This window comes from Equus quagga, chromosome 9 (genome assembly GCF_021613505.1).
Source record: "Equus quagga isolate Etosha38 chromosome 9, UCLA_HA_Equagga_1.0, whole genome shotgun sequence".
Classification (NCBI taxonomy): domain Eukaryota; kingdom Metazoa; phylum Chordata; class Mammalia; order Perissodactyla; family Equidae; genus Equus; species Equus quagga.
In genome coordinates, this window is record NC_060275.1 from 8,632,353 (window position 1) to 8,651,183 (window position 18,831).

General features: G+C 40.7%; 1 protein-coding gene across 1 annotated transcript in view; it reads left to right on the top strand.

Moving 5' to 3' along the window:
• Window positions 1-1,017: 1,017 nt before the first annotated feature.
• Window positions 1,018-18,831, top strand: part of CD226 (CD226 molecule) — a 66,557-nt gene continuing 48,743 nt past the window's right edge. Inside the window, exons 1-2 of the mRNA XM_046672446.1 lie at window positions 1,018-1,094; window positions 1,402-1,740. Of these exons, the coding sequence (XP_046528402.1) occupies window positions 1,049-1,094; window positions 1,402-1,740 (385 nt within the window). The 5' untranslated portion in view covers window positions 1,018-1,048. The remainder of the gene's footprint in view (window positions 1,095-1,401; window positions 1,741-18,831) is intronic.

Genomic DNA, 18,831 nt, shown 5'->3' on the forward strand with positions numbered 1-18,831 from the left:
GCCAAATGCATTTGCATAATTCCTCTTGTTATAGAGACAATAAGATATTTTATACTGACATGGTAAAAGGTTCCTAAACAAGTTCTTAAGAAATTGAACTGTTATTGTACAAGAGAGGGCAGGGAACAATGACGAACCTAAGAGACTGGTCATGTTTTGACATTGTAGCATGATCATATAAGATGTAACCATTGGGGGAAATTGAGTGAAGGGCATATGGGTCTTCTCCGTACTATCTCTGCAAGTTCCTGTGACTTTATAACTATTTCAAAGTAAAAAGTTAAAAAAAAAATCAACCGTAATGGTAGACTTGAACGTGCCGAACCACAATGCTTTTGTATCTGGAGGGCCTGCAGTGGTCCCTTCATCACCCTCAAAGCAAATGCCTGAGGTCAGCAAAGGGGTAGAGGTGAGAGGAAGGCCATGCACAGTGGAGCGTCCACACTGTTGGAGCCTCCAAACGCGGGAGCCAAACGCTCCTCCCCTCACCCTTCAGTCTCTGCTCCACTCTCACCTCTCAGTAAAGACATCCTGGGCCTTCTGGGGTACAGGGAAATGCTCCCAGCCCCTTCCTGAGCCCCACTTCCCTGCTTTGTTTTTCCTCGTGCGCTTACCACCTATAACTGGCTATGTTTTTTACTTCTTTATTTTAGTTTCTGTCTCTTCCCACTAGAAAGTAAGTTCCATGATGGCAAGGATTTTTTTTTTTTTTTTTAATTTATTGTTGTATCCTCATTGCTTAGAGCAGAGCTTGGCACAGAGCACATGCTCAGTAAACGTTTGTTCAATGAATGAATCTTTTCAGAAAATGAAAGCTTGAAAATAACCTACTTCCCCAGGAGAGAAGTAAGTCTATTCTGCCCATCCTTGTACGAGAGCAAACCTAACTTTGAAGCTAAGACCTTTTTCCTGTGTTCATACTTCAGACAAAGAAGACACAACTGATAATATCTGAGAGGAAGGAAATAGTGCATGGTGTTGGGCCTCTTTATATAACACTATAAAAATTTTCTTTTTTATAGACCATCTACCCAAACGGCTTCCAGAGATGGATTATCTTATTTTCCTCTTGGCTATTCTTCATGTATACAAAGGTAAAGATAATGTCTTCATTTAAAAAATTTACTCCTTTTTTGGTCTTACAGTGTGATGTATTCAGAATTTATAATGCTTTTTAGTCGACTTGGATAATTTCTTACTTGTTCAGAAAAACTACAAGTTACAAATATCAATTATCAGCAGTGGAAAGCTTTTTAGACTAAGGTAGAAACTGTTAGGCTTTACAGTGATCTCAATTTACTATCTTGCTAGGTCTTAGAAAGCTTAGAATAAGCTTAAGATGTCTATTTGGTGTTTCAACCATCAAGCCTAATTGAATTAATGTAATGTTGTATATTTCAGTTCTGTGTGAAGAGATGTTTTGGGACACAACTGTTAAACTTGCCAAGAATATGACTCTAGAATGTGTGTATCCTTCAACGGACACCTTAACCCAGATGGAGTGGTTCAAGGTCAATGCAATGGAGAAAGAGTCCCTAGTAATTTTTAACCCTACTTACGGAGCGATCATAAGACAGCCTTATGCTGATAGGGTTTACTTTTCAAATTCAACCGTGACTCCTAATGATATGACCCTGTCCTTTCATAATGCCTCTGAAGCTGATGTTGGCTTCTATTCCTGCTTTCTTCATACTTTCCCACATGGACCTTGGGAAAAGGTGATACAGGTGGTTCCACCCGGTAAGTGAAAATTTTATTTATCTTTTTACCCATCTATGACATTTGATTATATAAAGCCCAAGTAGAAACTATGAAATGCTTTATAATATTTTTATAGAGTTTTCCAATTCCACTTCTAGATTCTATGATACTATTGTTTCAAGGAAATAATTCTGTGAATTAATTTCATTTTTCTTAATGTGCTATCATTTCTGAGTAGAAGCATCTTCCACATTTGAATGTAGTGGGAGAAAGCACAGGTTTTATATTGTCTTAGTGAAATCTTGAGCCTGGATTAAACTGATGTTGGCAACATTTGGGTTCAGGAACCAGAGACCGCCCTCTTTGTGCTTTGTCCCAGCAATGTAGTACCCTTTCCTTTTGCTAGGCACTCGGTGCTAGCTTCAGCTTCTGCATCTTCAGAATCCTTTCTATAAAACTGAATCTAGATTCATTAGTGAATCCTGGGCAGAGTTCAAGCTCTGGCTCCATTTTTGGCCTCACCCAAGTTTCACTGGAGAGAACCCTTCAGAAATCACTAACTGTCATTTCCGAAAGAATTGAATGATATCTTGATGTATTTTCTGCTGTGTCTACAATTGCTTGTGGTTTGGTGTTTGTGCCCTAGTCCTTTGAGTCACATGAGTTGGGTATTGTATGTTGGAAAAACTTAGATTTTCTAGCCTTTACTTCTTATATAACCTATGTGAGCTCTTCGATCCCTCTGAATCTCAGGTTCCTGAATGGTAAATTGTGCTAATAATACCTTCCTCTTTGCTGAATGGTTTGGGATCATATATTTAAAGAATTTGGCTCATGGTGGTCAGAGAATGTTAGGTATTATTATTATCATTATTATTTCCTATGCTTTTTATACAAAATTAACAATGATGAACTTTCAGATGTCAGCAACAGCCTAGGAAAGGAAATAATTTGGAACTGTGTGTTTCTTCTCTGGTGTCTCTCAAATTATATTCCAAATGGGCATCCAGTAGAGCACATTATGTGACACCTGATATAGTGCTTTCTTTTTAAGGGATCCATATTATAAAAGAACAGTTTACAGCATTATGTATGAATATTAGATGGACAGGAGGTAAGAAAATTTCCATGTGTTAGTTTTCCCTTTCTCTTTGGATGTAGCTAAGCCCAAGAATAATTTTGTGCATATGAGTGAGGCTTACAGAGTGCCAATAGGCAAAATCTCTTTAGTTAAACACTCATTTACTAAAGACTTCATTTTGCCTTTCGAGTTCTCATTTGTTGTTGTGTGCAGTCCCCTGTTAGATGTTGTGCACACGTTTTTAGTCCACTTTTGATTAGCCATGCAACTGCAGGAGAGAATTGGAAAGATCTTAAAGTGGAGTGAGCCATTTGACACGTGACCTGAGCCACCAAGGCCAGAACAAGATGGGCTTTCCTCCCTGCCTGGTCGACAAGCCTTTGCAGTTTGAGTCCCAGATCAGGTATTCCAATTTCTGTCAAAGAACAACCAGTTGAAAACAGGTAGAACACTGGTTACCAGGGGCAGTCAGGAGGGGAAAAGGGGAGATGTTGGTCAAAGATACAAAGTTGCATGTATATAGGATGAATCAGTCTAGAGAGCTAATGTACAGCATGAAGACCATAGTTAATAATACTGTGTTGAATGCTGGAAATTTGCTAAGAGAGTAGATTTCAGCTGCTCTCATCACACACACACACACACACACACACACACACAAAAGGTAACGGTGTGAGGAGGAGATATGTTAATTACCTTGACCATAGTAATCATTTATATACATAAATATATATAATCATCATGTTGTATACCTTAAATATATACCATTTTTATTTTTTAAAAAAGAAAACAGGTAGCTGGATCTCTTCTGAAAGTTTAGGATAGAAGATGTATATATTGGATATCTTATTCTGGATAAATGGTACTCTTTATGCAAAATTATGTCAAAATGTGTGTTAACTTCACATAGGCATTTCTTAATTAGTAACTGATTCAGAGGATTTCATGGTAAGAATGGCTGCATTTATCTTACTGCTTCATGCGAAAATATGTAGAGGCGGTTTGGGAAGTGACATTTCAAAGGCAGCCCTTTCAGGCAGAGGTTGTGGTGGAAGTGGGGTCGTGGAGAGAATTACCATAACCCATGTGTCTCTAGCTTTACTAGTCAGTTAAAGCAAATGTGGTTATATTGATGGAAATGTCCCCTGAAATGGGTGGCCCACTCCAAGTACTCCACTACCTAACTTTTCCCGGATGCCTACTGTAAATGAATTAAACAAATGTCATCTCACTGAATACTTATGAAACACCACGGGAGAAGTAATGGGTTTCCATTATACACTGAAGAAACTGAGGTGCGGGGTCATTAACTAACTCAAGGTTGCTAAGCTGCCAATCACAGCCCCAGGGTCAAACCAGTTGATGTTCCTGAAGTGCCAGAAATGAGATGAAGGGGAGCTTGACTCCAGCAGAGCGAACAAGGAGGTTCAAGGAGTCAGGTCAGATTGGACCTTGAAGACTTGGAAGGAGTTTTGTTTTGTTTTGAGGAAGATTAGCCCTGAGCTAACAACTGCCGCTGTTCCTCCTCGTTTTGCTTAGGAAGAGTGGCCCTGAGCTAACATCTGTGCCCATCTTCCTCTACTTTTTATGTGGGATGCCATCAAAGCATGGCTTGATGAGCGGTGCTAGGTCTGTGCCCGGGATCCAAACCTGTGAACCCGGGCCGCCAAAGCAGAGCACGCAAACTTAACTGCTGTGCCACCAGGCCAGCCCCAGGAATTTTTTAAGATAGAGAGACCGGGTAGAGGGAAGGAGAGAAAACGGGGAGAAAAGGGCATCTTAAGGGGTACTGATGGCATGGAGAAAGGCACAGCGTAAGTTTAAAATGCATGCAGTGGTCAGAGAATGGACCTGTTTGACTAGAGCACAGAGCCTCAGCAGGATGTGGTTCTCACTTTGGGCACTGAAGCCCTTCACTGACATGAAAGGTGGCCTGAGAGGAAGAAACTGTGAGGATGGGACCCTCTCCCTGCCCACACCAGCAAAGGGCTCAACATGTAATGCTTTGGGTTCCCAGGTAAGGTTTTCTATGGTAGATTCTATGTTAAAAAGTAAGTTGAGGTCCACTTGGACAGCAGAACATCAGAGAAGAGCCTGGAAATTTAGGATGGCCCAGATCTCACTGCACTTAATGGAGTCTGAACTTCACTCTGTAACATAGACCACGAGAAGTCACTGTTTTTCAGTTGGAGACACAAAATAAACCAAGTTTTTTCACCACCCAGAAGATTAAATAATTTGCAGTCTATAGAAGGGGAAGAGCTTAAGGGCAGAGTGAACAAATACCATTTCATGGATTGGAACACTTATCCACTGCTGGTAAGAGAGTAAACTGGTGTATCTATGGTACTATCAGTGTCGGTAATATTCAAGGTTCTCCAGAGAAACAGAGCCAATAGGATGCTTATGTATGTAGAAGGAGATTTATTATAAGGGATTGGCTCATGAGATTGTGGAGACTGACAAGTCCAAATCTGCAGTGTGGACCAGCCGACTGGAGACCCAGGCAGTGCAGACGAAGTCAGAAAGCAGTCTGCTTTAGAATTCCCTCTTGTCTAGGGACGCCAGTCTTTTTGTTCTGTTCAGACCTTCACCTGATTGGGTGAGGCCTACTCACATTGTGGAGGGCCACCTGCTTACTCAAAATTCACTCATTTAAATGTTAATCTCATCTAAAAACATCCTCCAAATTAACAAATAAAATTAACCATCACATCTATTTTGGAAAATGATATGGTGTTAGCAGGATAAAGAACCCCATATCCTGTAATCCAATAACTCCACTCTGTTAGATATTCCAGTGAGTGCCCACATGTAGGAGACATGCCTGAGAATGTTTATAGCAGGAGTGATTGTAGAAGCAAAAAATTGATAACAACCCAAACACCCCTCAACAACAGAATGGACAACACATTGGAGTCTATTCCTAGAGTAGGATACTTTGCATGGCTAAAAATGAACGATTTTTCACTACTCGCTCACCAACAGCAATGAACCTCAGGAGCAACACGTTGAAAGAAAAAAGCAAGTTATAGAAAAGTACAGCAGGTATGATTCCTTTCCTTTAAAGTTTAGAAACATGCAAAACTAAACAATATGTTATTTATAGATACAAATATGTGTGGTAAAACAGCAATGCTCCAAAGCACCGGCAGGAAGGGGATAGAATCAGGAAGGGGCACAAAGGTCTTCAAAGTTCTCAGTCATGGTGTTTTTCTTATACAGGTGTTTTATTTCCCACTTGTATCAAAATGTCTTAACAGATCTGGCTTGTGTAAATGGGTGTGCTGACTTGTGGGAGCTGAATGCACTTCTCCATTAATTCAGTCATCAAGTCTTTATGGAGAACCCATTATATTAGAGATAACGTTTGTGGTTCGAAAGATGGAAAGACCTGAGTCTTAGCTCTAAACAGTATGCAGGGTATTAAGGGAGATAAAAGTTGTATATTGCAAATCATAATTTAAAGCAAAGAGAAGTCATATTGTAGTTCACAGGATAGAATTTACTTTTAAACCAGGAAATTCAGGATAGAGTCCCTGAAAAAGTGAAATTTGCAATTAACCTTCAAGGAGGTACGTCAGAATACTTGGACACAGAGATGGGTGGAGCAGCATTTCAGGAGAATTACTTTAAAAAGTATCTAGAAAATAGGGGCCGGCCAACTGGCGTGGTGATTGGGTTCACACACTCTGCTTCTGCCTGGCGGCCCAGGGTCTGCAGGTCCGGATTCTGGGTGCAGACCTACTACCGCTCGTCAAGCCACATTGTGGCGACATCCCACATAAAAATAGAGGAAGAACGGCACAGATGTTAGCTCAGTGACAGTCTTCCTCAAGCAAAAAGAGGACGACTGGCAACAGATGTTAGCTCAGGGCCAATCTTCCTCACATGCACACACACAGAATTATCTAGAAACTAGATAGCTGTGGCTCTGGTTTAACCTACTTTGCAAGATAATTTTCATTTTTAAAAAAGGACTCTAACAACAACAAAATCTCTCAAATTAACTGACAGGTAGGATTGGTCAACAACTAATGTGTTTTTTTCTGGTTTATAATTCATGGCTTGGTTTACTTCAACATGTTGAACTTAATGCTTCAAAAGGCATAGGAATCCAGACGTTTTATGCAATTATATTTTGCAGTCTATCTGAAGATATTTGCGCACTTTCACGTCAGCTTTTGTTTTGTCTATCCCAAATTCAGAAGGAAGGAAGAAAACATATGAAAATGACACTGCCTTATGTATTACTGACAGGGGCCAAGTGGTGGAGGGGAAGACTTGGCCTAAAAGGCTTTTTTACCTGTCAAAGGAGATTCCAAACAGCGTTAAGAAGTCCACAGGAGAACAGTCTTGCTTCCCTTCCTGTCACAAGGTCACCAATACACGCCAGCATGTTTTGTCCTAGGTGGATTCTTTTAGCTCTGCCCATCATTGGTATCTCTATCTCTCTGAAGTATTTTTTTTAAGTGGAGTGGAGAAATAAGAAAAAAAAGTTTCAAATTTACATTTATTTAAAGAATTAAGCCATAAACTCTCTCTTAAGGTCAATTCTTACAAGCTCAGAAATAAGTCACAATAGTTTTCCCATCTAGATATCTGCGTGTATGTGTACACACACACACCCACATACCACACATATATGCGAATAAAAAAGAGTTCTGTAAAATGTTACATTTCAGCAGTTTTTCATTTAAGAAAGAGAACAGGTATTGAATAGCACCAATAAGAAATAGTCAACTGATGAAATAGAAGCATTTTAAAGGCTTAAAAATCTCATTCCTTGATGAAATAAAATAGTATGTAGAGAAGGCAGAGGGTAAAGAGTGTTTCAAGACTCATGGAAACTACGGTTATGGTCACTGCCCTGCTCAAGGGTGAGATGAATGGGAATCTGAGAGCGGAAGGGTCACCAGAACCAGGCCAACATTGTTTTCATTGAATTGCTTTCCATTTGCTAAGCTTGGAAGGAGCATGCTCAAGAACACATATCATCATGAGATTCTGCTCTCAGGCTTTGGGGTCAAGCTCTGTAATCAACAGTTAAAAAGACAGAAATTAAAAAACCCCTCTAAAACAAGACAATACTGGATTTATATACCTAACTAAATTCAATAATTGAATGGCTGATAAATTTTAACGTCCAAACTCAAGAGTGTGTTTGGGTTTCATGAGAGTCATGTCTTCTGTTTGTCCATCTCCATGTACAGACCTCTCTTCCGTTACTCTAGCTGCCTAGATGCCTGTGAGGCCACCCAATCTTTCACACTTATCAGTTGTAGCCATATCCAGAAGACAACTTTCACTTTAGACTTGTTCAAAAATGCACTCAGGCACTCCCCAGCAGAGGATGAAATTGAGTGTGATCTTTGCTTGCAACTGTTTTGTTTACTTACATAAACCCTACCCTTCCTTCAGTAGATTTTTTTTTCCCCAAGACGACCTTAGGGTAGGAGGATATTTGACTGAATTGTTGGAGAATGAGTTACAGTGGAAGCTTGAGAACAAAGTTTTCCCTGTGGCTCTTGAAGATTTTCTTAGTGGAGCTGGAGACTGTGCAGTTCTTGGGTCTTCCTTGAACTTTCAGTGTTCAAGCCAACTCACACTTCTTCTAGCACTCTTGACCACAACTGCTCTTTCCCCAGTGCTTCAAGTGGCTGCCAACCACAGTATCTAGAACACGTTTCCTCTTCAGAGTGGGTGCCGGGGGTGTGTGGGTGCCAATGAAGGGTGGGGATTGTGGCTTCATGTGTGAGTAAAAACCATCCGAATAACTGGAACATGCTCAGCCCACACATGTTGAGACTTCTCCTCTGGGCCATCTTGGCTTCTGTATTCTTTTTTAAAATTCCTCTCATCAAAGGTTGAGAGCTGCAGACGTCAAGCATTGTTCTCCAGCACTTTCCCTCAGAAACTTCTCTGTAGGATTAGTGAGTAGGTGTCAGTGATCTTAAAGAGACCTTATGGGAACGTGCCGGTGACAGATGACAGTCAAATTGTAATTCTGCTTTTTTAAGATAAAAAGGCTGGATTTTGGATGTTTAAAAACAAACAAAAAGGAAGATAAGTAACCAAGGAAAGAAGGAAAAAATAAAGTCCTCAGCTGACCAGTCTTGGGGCTCCTCCGTCTGCTTTCCCTTCCAGTTACCGCTGTCCTGTCCCACTTTATTTAGCATTGATAAAAAAGGCTTTGTTTCTAGACTCAGCTTTTCTTGCTGGTTTTCGTTTTTGTTTAGCTTTACAGGGAGCTGAGGTTGCAAGCAAGATGGCTTTTCCTTTCCTCTGAGAAAATTTCCGAAGACATTTAAAATTTTGAAACCGTTAAGAATTTTAAGACTATCAAGTTAATCCTTCAGGTATCAATGGGAAATTATTCCCCCAGGCAACATCTCTTCTACTTACTCCACAATAGTTTTAATTAAATAACTCAGCTGATGGGGCTTCTGGCACTTCCTGTTAGAGATTATTCACAATCCAATAAATCTCAATGTGGGAAAGTTTTCCCTTACTTCAGCTATTTAACCAACTTCCTTTTTTTTAACAGTCTTCTTCATAACCTGCCCTGAGAGAAAGGTCCACGTTCCGTAGAAGATCGATATAAAAAGCTTTCTAAGGACAGAGATACGATACGTGATACTCACATATGATAGCTCTGTGAATAGCTACATGCCTCATACCTGCTGGTTTTAGTAGGGGGATGATTGGCCAATAAGAATGAAGTCTGGGCACGAATTCTGTGAGCATTTAAGTAAGCGCACCATTTACCTAGCAGAATACTTAGGAAACTTAACATCCTCATTTCAGCAGACCAGCTCTTAAGAACATGCTTGTTCCATTTCTTCGCAGGCTAGGTGAAATTCTATATGCTACCAACGTTGACATTTCCAGAATAGTTTAGTGAAGGGGCATGTGTGTATTGTGTGTAGAGGACAGTTTCCTTCTTGACATATAAAGAACCCCAGAATTCAGAAAATTTTAGGTTATCCACCTAATGCATTCCACTAACGGATAGAGTACATTTATTTCTCTTTACAAACTAGTTGCTATAATTGGAAGTATACCATTTTTCATCTGAGAAACAACCAGAGAATTCAATTATAGTCATGTACCATATAACCATGTTTCGGTCAAGGATGGACCACATATAGGATGGTGGTCCCATGAGATTAGTGCCATACAGCCTAGGTGTGTAGTATGCTATACCATCTAGGATTGTGTAAGTACACTCTATGATGTTTGCACAACGGTGAAATCATCTAAGTGCATTTCTCAGAACGTGTCTCTGTCATTAAGTGACACATGACTGTGTTGTCTCTGAGACAGACTTGGTAATGTTAATATATGTTCTCAAATGAGATTGTTTTGTCTGTCACATTAGCTTATGACACTGTATTTCTCTAAGTATGTCTTTATTATCTTCTAAGAAAGATAGTTGTTCATTTAAATAAATGAGTAAATATGAAGAACATTTATTTAACATATGGCTTGTTACTTCTTCTATTTTTCTTAAATCCTAGAAATAGTTCCTAAAAGAATGAGCATTTAATAAGATGGAAACGTTTCCAATTACTGGCATTGTGTTTCTTTGAGTTGACACAGTGTTTGAATTTTTATTCTTGACATGGTGTATTATGTTTTCTGTGAAAATAGTAGAATTGAACCAAAGGGCAAATTATTAAATCTTGTTGCTCAAATGATGCTTTGAGGTATTAAAATCTGCCTTATTGGATGAATGTTGATAAGAGTAATTTAAAGAAAATGTGTAAACTCTTTCTAAGTCCATTGAATAGAGACTTACTGTTTGCTATAAGAAGAAATGAGTAAGGTCTTTGTTTTCGAGAAGTTTATAATCTAACAGGGGAAGCATATACTATACATTATGTAAACATGTGGACCAAGTAACCGTAATGCAGGGTGGAGCTTGCTAAGTAGCATAGAACAATTTAGGGGGGTGTTGAGAAGTGACAGAGATTCCTTCTGTTCGGGGGAACCACAGAAGTTGTCTGCACCAGGCTGGAAATCTGGGTATGATTCCAGAAGGCAGACGGCACAAAAAACATAACATATAAAGCAAATGCTCTTTGCATTTGGGACATACAAAAAATACCTTTGGTCAGAGGCTTAGGAGAAGGTCAGGAGGTGGAGGGTCTAGATTTTGGACATCACATCAGTAAAGTTTCCAAATAGTGGCAGTCACAGATTGGTCATGACTGCGGCCATTACTTAGAGCCATTACTCTAGCAACTGCATGTGGAATGATCTAGAGGCAGGAAAACAGAAAGATGGGAGACTAGAAAACAGGCAGGAGAAAGGAGGCCTGCAGTCGTGAAATGAAGCAGGGGCACTGCCTCCAGTGTACGACTGACCAATGCAGTCTTCACGAAGTCTCACAAGTTTTCCTTTTGAAATTAGAGACAAATAAAGCTTGACCATCCTCAAGTTCCCCCTTCCCTCTTTCATTCAATAAATTTTGATTGAATGTCTGCTCTGTGCCTGGGGGCTGTGTGAGGTTGGGGGTACAGTCTCTGATCTCAAGCTCAAGGCTCCTTTATAATGCCATTTGATGCCTACCATAATGTAGGTAGGGTGTAGGACAGGTGGTAGTGGGGATAGGATGGTGCTGCTGGCAGTATGTGTGTGTGTTGGAAAAGTGGTTATTGGGAGGGGAGAAGGGGTCATCCAGGAAGCCTCAGAGAGCAAAAGAGGCTTAAGTTCACTCATGGCAGAAGATTAGAAACTTCCTGGATTGAAGCATGGTCGTGCTGTTCTCAGGATGGCTTTCCTGCTAGAGGGAACTCATGCTACTGGCTCAAGGCAAAGTGAGGCTGCTGTGCTTGGGAACTGCAGGGTGCTTTGTAAAACAGGAGTATAAATTAGTTTAAGTGGGTGGCGGTGCCAGGTGGTGAATTTGGAGGGGTAGATAGTGGAGATGAAGAAATTTGATGTGCTATCAGCAGGAGCTCCAGATTTTTGCTTCGAAGGGGCTGGGGGAAGGTCAGAACACTCGACTTGGAATTGCGTTTTCATAGCAAGTCCGCTTTCTCAGGTCGGTTGCGTTTTCTTTGCAGTGGGACAGGGGTGGGAGCTAGCGTTCCCTCGAGTTACATCCTTGTGTCACCACTGTCTGCTATTCTAAGGTGCATTGACTTTATTCTTTAAGCAATGAGAAGCTATTAGGAATTTTGATTAGGTGAATGATCTGCAATTTAGAAAGAACACTCAGACAGGATTCTACAAGGGAGACTGGAAGTAAGGGAGAAGTAAGGAGGCTGTTATGGGCTGAGTTGTGTCCCCCCAAATTCATGTGTTGAAGTCCTAACTCCCAGTATCTCAGAAAGTGACTATTTGGAAATAAAGTCTTTAAAGAGGTAATGGAGTTAAAATGAGGGTGGGCCCTAATCCAACACGACCGGTGTCTTTAGAAGAAGAGGAGATCACGACACAGACACACACAGAGGGAAGACCACGTGAGGTCACAGGGAGAAGGTGACCATCTGCAAGCTGAGGAGAGCCACCTCAGAAGGAACCGACCATGTGGACACCTTGATCTGGGACTGCCTGCCTCCAGAATTGTGAGAGAATAAACTTCTGCTGTTTAAGCCACTCACTCCATGAGCCTTTGTTATGGCAGCCTGAGCACACCAACACAGAGGCTGCAGTAATGGATCAGATAAGAGAGGGAAAAGAACTAAACTAAGGCAGTGGAAATGGGAATAAAGCAGAGAAGGGGTATATGCAAGATAGGTTTTCTTCCCTGTACTTTTCATTATTCAGAGTTCTTCTTCCAAAGATTCAAAACTTATGTAAAAACCCATTACAGTTGCCAGCACTTTGGTTCAGAAATTGCTGGAGCACTGCCCTGCTGCTCACTTGCTTTGTTGGGATTTTGTTCCATAACCACTCCTGGTTCTCGCTGTCTTTCTACCCTAATTTGTTCTTTTTAACACACACCCCTCCATCTCCCCCAGAGTCGGTACACATTGTTGTTTTGTGATCTATGCCTGATATCCTAACGTCAAAGTGGCTCTATTTCTACAATCTGTTTTCCCCTGCTGCTAATTCTCCTCATTGCTTTATTTCCTTATGTTCTTGGTTATTTTTAATCGTGTGCTGCTCATGGCTCTGCATAGAGCATTTCTGGGAGTTCTCTGAGACTAGGATGGGGAGACCTTCCTTCACAGATGAGGTGAGTCTTGAATTACTTTAAATGTAGGCTTTATGGAGCACCCATGCTATGGAATTTAGACTATAAATCCACATGAGAACTGACCTGTGCTTACAACTACTCAAGGATTTTCTTTCTCTCCCTTCATCTCCTGGGGATGTGGATGAGGGCAGGTTTACTCTAGGTCATCTTCACCATGAAGGTACCTCCCCCAGACATCTCAATAGGGGGAGGGTCTTCCCTTCAATCCCCATCTCAGATAGACCCTGGCTTCGACACCCATGTTTTTGTATTGTGGAGGCTCAAAGTCAGAGTTCGAGTTTGCTTGGATTGGCAAGGTGTGCTCAGGGAAAAAGCAGGTGACTTCCATGCTATTTCTCTAGTTTCTCACTTTCTCTTAGATTTTTCCTGTTGATTCCTGTGTTGTCAGAGATTTGATGCTTTTAAGATTTTTAAAATAGTTTATTCCACATATTTAATTGTTTTTAACAGGAGGTTTACTACTAACAATTGAGCCTGATATTTGACTAGAAATGGAAATAACCAGATTTCTAAAACATAAATCCACCCCCCTAAATCTGTTCTGCTCCCAATCTTTTTCATGTGAGTCCATACCCTCACTTCTCAAGACCATAGGAGTCGTCTTTTATACCTTCTTTTCTCTCCTTCTTCACATCTAAGTGGCTAGACGTTCAAAATATCTCATCCATGTATCTCAGCCTATATTGCAAATCAGTATTATCTCTCACCCCTGTGTATTTTTGAAAAAGTTTACTTATCATCCAGATGCTTTTACCTGAAAGTGTGATCTGAGTGACATAGCCCATCATCTTCCCAAAAGTACAATATCTGATGCCCAGGTTTTGGACTCTCCTCTAGACCTGGGAGGACTACGTTTCCAGTTGTCAGTGCTCTCAGTGCAGATATGGGCTGCCCAACCTCCTCCATTCTTGATTTCCTCCAGGTAAGGCGTGCAGTCTGCTCAGCCTCCAAGTTTCTGAGAGTGAGCTCAGACAATAGACTAGAGAGCAGGAAAGTTGGGAAATGATAGGGTTTCATTATATTTTGGAAGTTGGGTGTGAAATAGAAGGAGGATTCAAGAATGGCACCAGGTTTCCTCTTGGACTCCTGGGCAGATGGTGCTGTCATTTACTGAACTGGGGAGCAGGAGGCGAGAAGAAGGTCTGGAATAGGGCTGAGTGGTTTAGTTCTAGACATGCAAGTGAAGCTCTCTAGGAGGCAGGAGGATTTTTGAGTCAGAGCCCAAGAGAGAAACTGGGTCAGAGAGGTAAACGTGGTGAGGTCATGGGTGTGCACGAGTGTGCAGAGAGCTTTGGCTCATGAGCTTTTACATTAACGGCTTTCGGTTATTGAATGTTTCTTCTCTGGCAGCTCTGGGCAGAGTTCTAAAGGCTTTATATGGATTGTTTCATAATCCTCACCATACCTCTATGAAGTAGACAGTATTATTGATATGGAGTTTACAAAAATCATAACAGAAAGTGAAGGACAAAATATGGAAAGTGTAGGAAGAAAAAGAACTTAGCACACAAGAGTGACTTCATGAAACCAGATTAAGTGCACATGAAGAAATCAAGATGAAAGTGATGTTTTTAGACTCAGAGATGCCTCACTTCTATACCAGAGCTTGCAAACTAGTAGCCCCTAAGACCCATTCCATTTGACCAGCACATTCTCAGAAAATTGGAGATACTCATAAACATCTGGATTGACAACATTAATATTGACCTGAATTTTTTGCTTGACAGCATTTTCTAGGTGGAGTAGCAGCTGCCTTTTTATGAATAATACAATCTTGTGTTCTCCACAATCTCCACTATTTCCTATTGTTATACCTTCTGGCTTCAGTAATTTCTATTGTCTTCCTGGACCCTCTGGGAATTTGACTTTACCATCCTCATCGACTCAATTAATCCTCAATCCTCAAAAGTGCTACTGGAGTCCTGAGGTTTGATCCTGGTGTACATGCCAAGCTCATCCCTTTATGCATCCTTCTTTCAGCCAGACCGAGTTGTTTTAATTCCCCAAGCATCCTCTGTATTCATGAATTTGGTGTCTTTCCTTGTGCCTTTTCTTCCCCTTAAACACTCTTTCACTCTATATACTATTCATCCTTCAAGGGACAGCTGAAGAAACATTGCCTCAGTCCTAGAATGGGAAACAATTTCTCTTTCTCCACTCCTCCAGATATTGTTTGTGACTCCCTTTTAGTTGAAGTTATGTCATCTTTCTTGTATTCCACCTAGTGGTTATCATGCCAGTTTCTTCACTGCCCCCTCTCCCACCCCCCAGATCCTTCAATTGAGGGCAGGCTATATCTCTTTCTGCTCTCCATGATCCCGACAGTGTTGGGCACAGTGTTTTGCACTGAGCAGACTTGGCTCAATAAAACAGCAAAGGGATGGAGGTGAAGGGAGGGGAATGTTGCTTCCATAGGAAATCATCAGCATTAACCCCTAATCAGTACATAGGAAGGTGTTATTCCAAACACAATTAAGTGGAACAGAACATCCTCTTATGAGTACCTCTCAGGAAGTGTGAAGTACTTTCCTGGGTGGTAACAGTGGTTTATAGCACATTGTATGTAAAACATAGTTTGAAGTATTTTTTGGTATAGATTTATTTCCTTAAATAGCTTAATTATTTATACTTAGCTTTACTCTAAAAAATTAGAGGAGATGTTTTTCCCTAAATATATTCTTTCCATCAGGCATTTATTGAAATGAACCTACTACTTTTCTGCATATTTCACATCTTACTGAGATACTTTGGTAACTCATCCCATTAGTGTGTTATTTCACCCCAGAACAGCTTAGAGTCTTTTGCAAGGTTTTGCTGTGGATATCTCTTAGCACATTATTTCTGAATGTATTAAGAGAGTTTAGTACACCTATGTTCATAGAAGCGTTATTCACAATAGCCAAAATGTGGAAGCAAGCTGGATCTCCACCAAGGGATGAATGGATAAACAAAATGTGGTATATACACACGGTGGAACATTATTCAGCTTAAAAAAGGAAGGAAATTTTTGCACATGGTACAACAGAGATGAACCTTGAAGAGCATTATCCTAAGTGAAATAAGCCAGTCATGAAAGGACAAATACTGCATGCTTCCTCTTATATGAGGTCCCTAGAGTAGTCAAATTCATAGAAACAGAAAGTAGAAAGGTGGTTGTCAGGGGCTGGGGGTCGGGGGAATGGGGAGTTGTTTGATGAGTGTAGAGTTTCAGTTTTGCAAGATGAAAAGAGTTTTGGAGATTGTCTGCACTACAATGTGAGCGTACTTAACACTATTGAACTGTACACTTAAAAATGGTTACGACAGTAAACTTTATGTTACATATATTTTACCACCGTTAAAAATTATATATATATAATGGTGAGTTTATTTATTTATTATTATTTTTTCATGGTGAGTTTAGTTACGGGATTAATTCATTGGAGGGTTCGCTGTTAACAATTTTCTATTTAGAGAAATTCCTGCTATCTATTACTTTGCTTTTTGGCTTCATGACAGCAAGAACAAAGATGGATTTGTTGACAGAGAATTTTGAGTTCTGGAATCTGCTCTTCTTCTAACTAGTCCTGTGACATTTGGAAAGTCCCTTCATTTTTTTTGAGTTTCAGCTTAGTCATCTATAGAATGGGAATAATAAGGTGTACCTTATGGGCCGAGTTGAGAATTGAGGAGATAATGTATACAAGGCCTGTGAGAGTCCTTAGCACATAGAAGGTGCTTGGTACATGGTGGTTCTGTTGAATTCCCTTTCCATGTTCCATAAACAATTGAGTATTCTTGTTCAGCGTGAAAATGCAAGAGCTTTTCCTCAAACACAGATCTAGCAGTTACCACTCACCAGGCACTCCGTCAGGAACCAGAGATATTATAATGAGTGAGATGATATAGCTCCTGCCCTTATTTATATTATATACTAGTAGGGGAGAAAAGCAGAAATTATATCACTGTATGAGAAGTGCTCTGATGGGGATAAATGCCAAGAGGGGGCTATGAGCCTTTAGGAAGACTACTGTTATTCCTTATTGGTCAACTTGTGGGAAGGGGTGTCTGAGCACTAAAGGAGGAGTAGGAGTTGGCCAAAGAAGGAGCAGGGTAGGTGTGTCCTCTGCAGTAGGAACAGCATGTATAAAGGTCCATAGAATAAGGAGAGAGTGTGAGGTATTTGAGCCTGGAAATGGAGTCCATCATCCTGAAATGTAAAATACGAGGTAAGGATGGGGACGGGGGAAGTGGAGAGGCAAGCAGGGGCCAAACACTACGCGGTTCTATGTGCTGGGGACTGAGAAGTTATTGAAGAGTTTGAGCAGGAGAGAGAGGTTAGATTGATTCATCATGTTTTGTACGGGAGCAAGACGGGGGCCGGGGGGCAGGCTGGGCAGGAGGCTGTTCTAGTAGTGCAGGCAGGAGAGAACGTTAACTGGTTTAGAATAGGCAATGGGGATGGAGCGTAGAACACATGTTTGAGAGAGATTTAGGAGGTAGAATTGACAGGATACAGCAACTAATTGAATGAGTGGGTAAGGGAAGAAAAATTTAGAGTCACTTCCAGTTTCTGAACTGTGGGAAGAAGGGAAGGAGCGAGTTTGGAAAGCGGAATATGCTTTGCAGTATCTGTGAATAGAAAGTGGAGGGAAACGTTTTGGAAACCTCAAGAAGTTGCGTCCCTTGGTTCTCCTTTGCCACGTCACTGCCTACTTAGGAAATTCCGGGGGGTGAGTTACATATTCTTTTTCTTTGCAGAGATCATGCTGCAGTGCTCATCCTACTTCAGGTCTGGCTATGCACCAAGGGCTTGTTCCAGCACATTCTTCCAGTTTTCTAGACAGGAGTGAGCTCTGTGATGTTAATTTCTCGAGCTATCTAGAGTTCCCCATTTGGATGGCACCCATTGCAAAGATCCTTATTCTGAAGCGTGGCAGCCACTTGTAAATAGCAGAAATGCGCTTTGTCAAACAAGTTGGCTTCCAGCACCCACACAGCAACCTGGGTGGAGGCTCCCTGCTCCTGGGGAGAGCATTTTTGTCCAGTGTCAGACTTAGATCACGTGTTCATCATTTCTTTAAAGTAAAATGTTATGTATCTGTTCTAATGGAAAAATAAGGGAATTCTCTAATAGTTTGTTCCATAAAAAGGGAGCCAAATAATTCCTTGTGTCCTTATCATTCTTTTTTTAAGCTCTGAAGAACTTTTGTTGTGTATGCTGTTTTCAAATGCTATCGTGTTGCTCTCACTGTTTTTTTCTCTTTGATGTATTTAAAAACTTTCCAGCATTTATTCTGGGTTCTTTTGCAAGATGTTTTTCAAATACTCTTTTAGCCTACTCACTTATTTGTACTTCTGCGCTTTACCATTTTCCCCGTTGAACAGTCTTTTGGCGATAACTTCATCTGCTGTGGCTCTCTGACTATGTCACGTTAACCATCAGGGGCTTGATTTTAAGCACCTCACCCTCTGGTCCTGCAGCATCTATTTTCCCTGGACTCTCAGAAAGGTGTTTTCCAGTAGTCTTGGGGTTTCTTTTGGGATTTTAACATTTTCAACTATGTCTTTTATTTTTTAACCAAAATATTTGCATTTTATTATCATTTCCATTTGTAACTATGTAAAATTTCCAGTGATTTTTATTTTGACTTTGCCTCTCTAGGTAGAATTGCCTTCAGTCATTTCCTTCATGACGAGTGCTTCAAAGTGTGTTAGGCATGTGTCTATCTCACTCCACAATGTGATATAAATTGCAACATATTTTTATTTCTTGTGGATTCAGGAATCAGGTATATGTGTAATCCAAATGTAGTGGGTCCATAGCTTTTTGAGGGGGAATACAAGACAAGAGTGTAGA